This window comes from Pundamilia nyererei, unplaced genomic scaffold (genome assembly GCF_000239375.1).
Source record: "Pundamilia nyererei isolate P.nyererei 1_Seehausen unplaced genomic scaffold, PunNye1.0 scaffold00295, whole genome shotgun sequence".
NCBI classification, from domain to species: Eukaryota; Metazoa; Chordata; class Actinopteri; order Cichliformes; family Cichlidae; genus Pundamilia; species Pundamilia nyererei.
In genome coordinates, this window is record NW_005187696.1 from 30,571 (window position 1) to 33,515 (window position 2,945).

The 2,945-nt window shown below is 38.7% G+C and overlaps 1 protein-coding gene across 1 annotated transcript in view; it reads right to left on the reverse strand.

The window, feature by feature from the left end:
* Positions 1-1,137: 1,137 nt before the first annotated feature.
* The window catches only part of nags (N-acetylglutamate synthase), a 7,883-nt gene continuing 6,075 nt past the window's right edge, over positions 1,138-2,945 (reverse strand). The window contains exons 6-8 of the mRNA XM_005750983.1: positions 2,806-2,937; positions 1,634-1,816; positions 1,138-1,388 (exon numbers count right to left, since the gene is read on the reverse strand). Coding sequence (XP_005751040.1) covers positions 1,211-1,388; positions 1,634-1,816; positions 2,806-2,937 — 493 coding nt within the window. The 3' untranslated portion in view covers positions 1,138-1,210. The remainder of the gene's footprint in view (positions 1,389-1,633; positions 1,817-2,805; positions 2,938-2,945) is intronic.

The window sequence follows — 2,945 nt, forward strand, 5'->3', positions numbered from 1 at the left end:
GGTTCATTGAGAACATGGTTGTTGTTCAATAATAAAATTATTCCTCAAAAATACAACTTGCCTAATAATTCTGCACTCCCTGTAGATGTGCTTCTGTTCATTAATTGGATAGTGTTTTTCATGGGGCACTAAGATGCATCACCAACTGTGGTCCCCATACATATGACTGTGTACTCTAAAGTCATTTGGACATCTTTATGTATTTGATGACTCGATCACAGGAATGTGTTTATTAATAAAATCATGTTGGTCCCCAGAAATTACATTTGGCATGAGAGCCAAATGGTCTGAACTTCAACACCGCCTTTATTACTGTGCTGTCAGATATATCAGCAGTTTTTAAAAGTGCTGAACTTGTTAGCTACACAGCACTGGCAGTGTTTCAGAGTCCACTCTGGACATCAGGGGTTGGTTTCAAGTAAAGTAGCCCCCTGTGTGTAGATGTCCGTATGCCTTAGCAAAGTGGAAAACCTGAACTTCATGTCTCTAGAATGATTTAGATTGTGGCCATATTTCTTTTTAAAAAGAGGATTCTTTATATTTTGTTAAAACACTGTGGTGTTTTCCACACAGTTTAGTTGAGCAGGCTACCATGCTATGTTAACTGATGCCCGAGTGTATTTGGTGACTCACTTCACATTTTAATTAATTAATTTATGTGTCCAAGAAAAATGATTATTTTACTAGTGGATAATTCTCTCACTCTTGTCTTTGGAAGAGCTGCAGCTGTTCCTGTCTCACATTTCCCATATCAGCAGGCCAGTTTGCTGCCTCTTCAGGTCATCTTGCAGTGCAGCTGGTGTGAACTGGAAAGCAACTCTAATCAGAACTTACAGCAGATGATAACCTGGTTCATTCAGTTCATCATCACGTGGTCAAGCTGACAGTGACTGCAGAACTGGGTGGGGACTACAATGAGCAGCACAAAATGAGAAAGCGAAACAATGAGCTGCTCCATGTGTGGTGTGGACCCAGCTTTGAATGGATACACATACATACACATTTCCCTGTAAGTGAGAAAAGCTGCACTAATAAAGTCTTCACATAACTTTAGGTTCTGGTTTCAAGGTGTAGAAAAACTGAGAACACCGTGTTTGATGGTGCAGAGTTGAACAAAATGAAATTCCAGGCCCTTAGAGCTAATAGTTTTAATGTTCACAATTTTTCAAGGTTGAAGAGCTACATAGTGAGCTGCTGGGAAGCAGGTGAGTCACGATCCTGCAGCAGGTGGAGGAGGCTGCTGAGAGGAGGTGGGAACACTGTGGAATGAATCAGGAAGGCTCTTGGCGTACTCCACCAGCTCGTATGAATCTCTGATGTCCGTCAGGCCAAACCAGAACACAGTCCACATACCATTAACAAAGCTGCCATCACAATGCTTAAAATACCTGATGGAAAGAGAGAGAACACAAGTCAAACAAACAAAATATTCTCTTGAAATGGTCAACGAAAAGACTGGACTAAAAATGAGTGAAAAAGCAGCCAATAAGGAGCAAGACTTTAGCACATTGCATCATCATCACATTGTCATCTTTTTTTTCTGCAGTCTTTAACATATATTTAGATGTTTGTTCATAGTGTGGTTCATGTAATGTAAATGCCAGTGTGAAAGTCTAAAAAGCTCACGTCTTACCAGGGGTTGATTTTGTTGGTGGCTCTAGACCTCCAGAAGAGTTTACCCAGGTCCTGTCTGATACACTCCCACAGGATGTGGCTGGTGCCCTGGCCCTGCTTACTGCTGCTCACCACAAACTTGTCGAGGTAGGGAGTGCCGCCGTTCACCGGCTCCATGGTGATGATAGCTGCTGCGCTGTACCTGGAAGGACACAGATGTCCAACAGCTGACATTCTCACAGTCGGTGATGCTGATAACTATTTCAAACCATATTTGGACATATATAAACTGACTGACTAATTTTCTGCTTTACCTTGAACATGTAAATATAACTAAAACAACAAAATTCATTGTAAATTGAAAAAAATAAAGTAAAAGATAACAAGTTGCCATGGAAATCTCTATTCACTATATACATATATACACACAATAACACATAAAGAAATATAGCTTTACAAAACCAAACAAAACCAAACATTTATACATTGCATTTTCCACACTGTGATTAATACCTGTACAAGATTGAAAAAATATTTCAATTTTAACTGTAACTAAAGTACATCCTAAGTACAAGAACTGTAAAGTGACTTTTGAATGAATTTACTCATTTTCAGAATGAGCAATTACTTATATCAAACCATTTTCTAAATTATGCTCATTTCAGAAGTCACACCCAAGATATTTGTGTCATCAGCAAATAAAACAAATATTAAACAATCTGACATTTTGCATAAATCATTGATAAACATAATAAATAATTGTGGCCCCAAGACGAATCCCTGTGGTACACCACACACAATGTCCAAACGTTCCGATTTATACTCTCCCATTTTCACAAGGTCTGGTTCCCACTCCCCGTCATCCTAATAATATTTCATGGTTAATCGTATCAAATGTGTTGTTAAGATTAAGAAATACCCCAGCCATGAATTTCTTATTGTATTTTGTCATTGTCTCGTCAATTTGTCATTTCTTCTATGAGACCTGTTAACACTTATGTTGTAGACTGGCTTGTTCTAAATCCGTACTGATTGTAAAGAGTAGTTTGCACTTGTCACTGATTTTTTTCCTGTCTGACAGTGAAAATCATTTTTGAGAATTGTAGTAGAAGGGAAAAAGACCTGGAATTAATGAAGTGGTGTTTTTTACCTTCGGTCTGGGTATTCTTTCATTTGAATAGTTGCACTCACCCTTCAGAAAGGTAGATGGAGTGGAGTCGACCTTTCAGAGAGTCAATGTAGCATTTCTTCAGAGTTTTCTCAAACGACTTGTTGATGAGCGCCAGCAAACAATCCACATCAATTCCATCTAGAGAGTTATACCTACACGT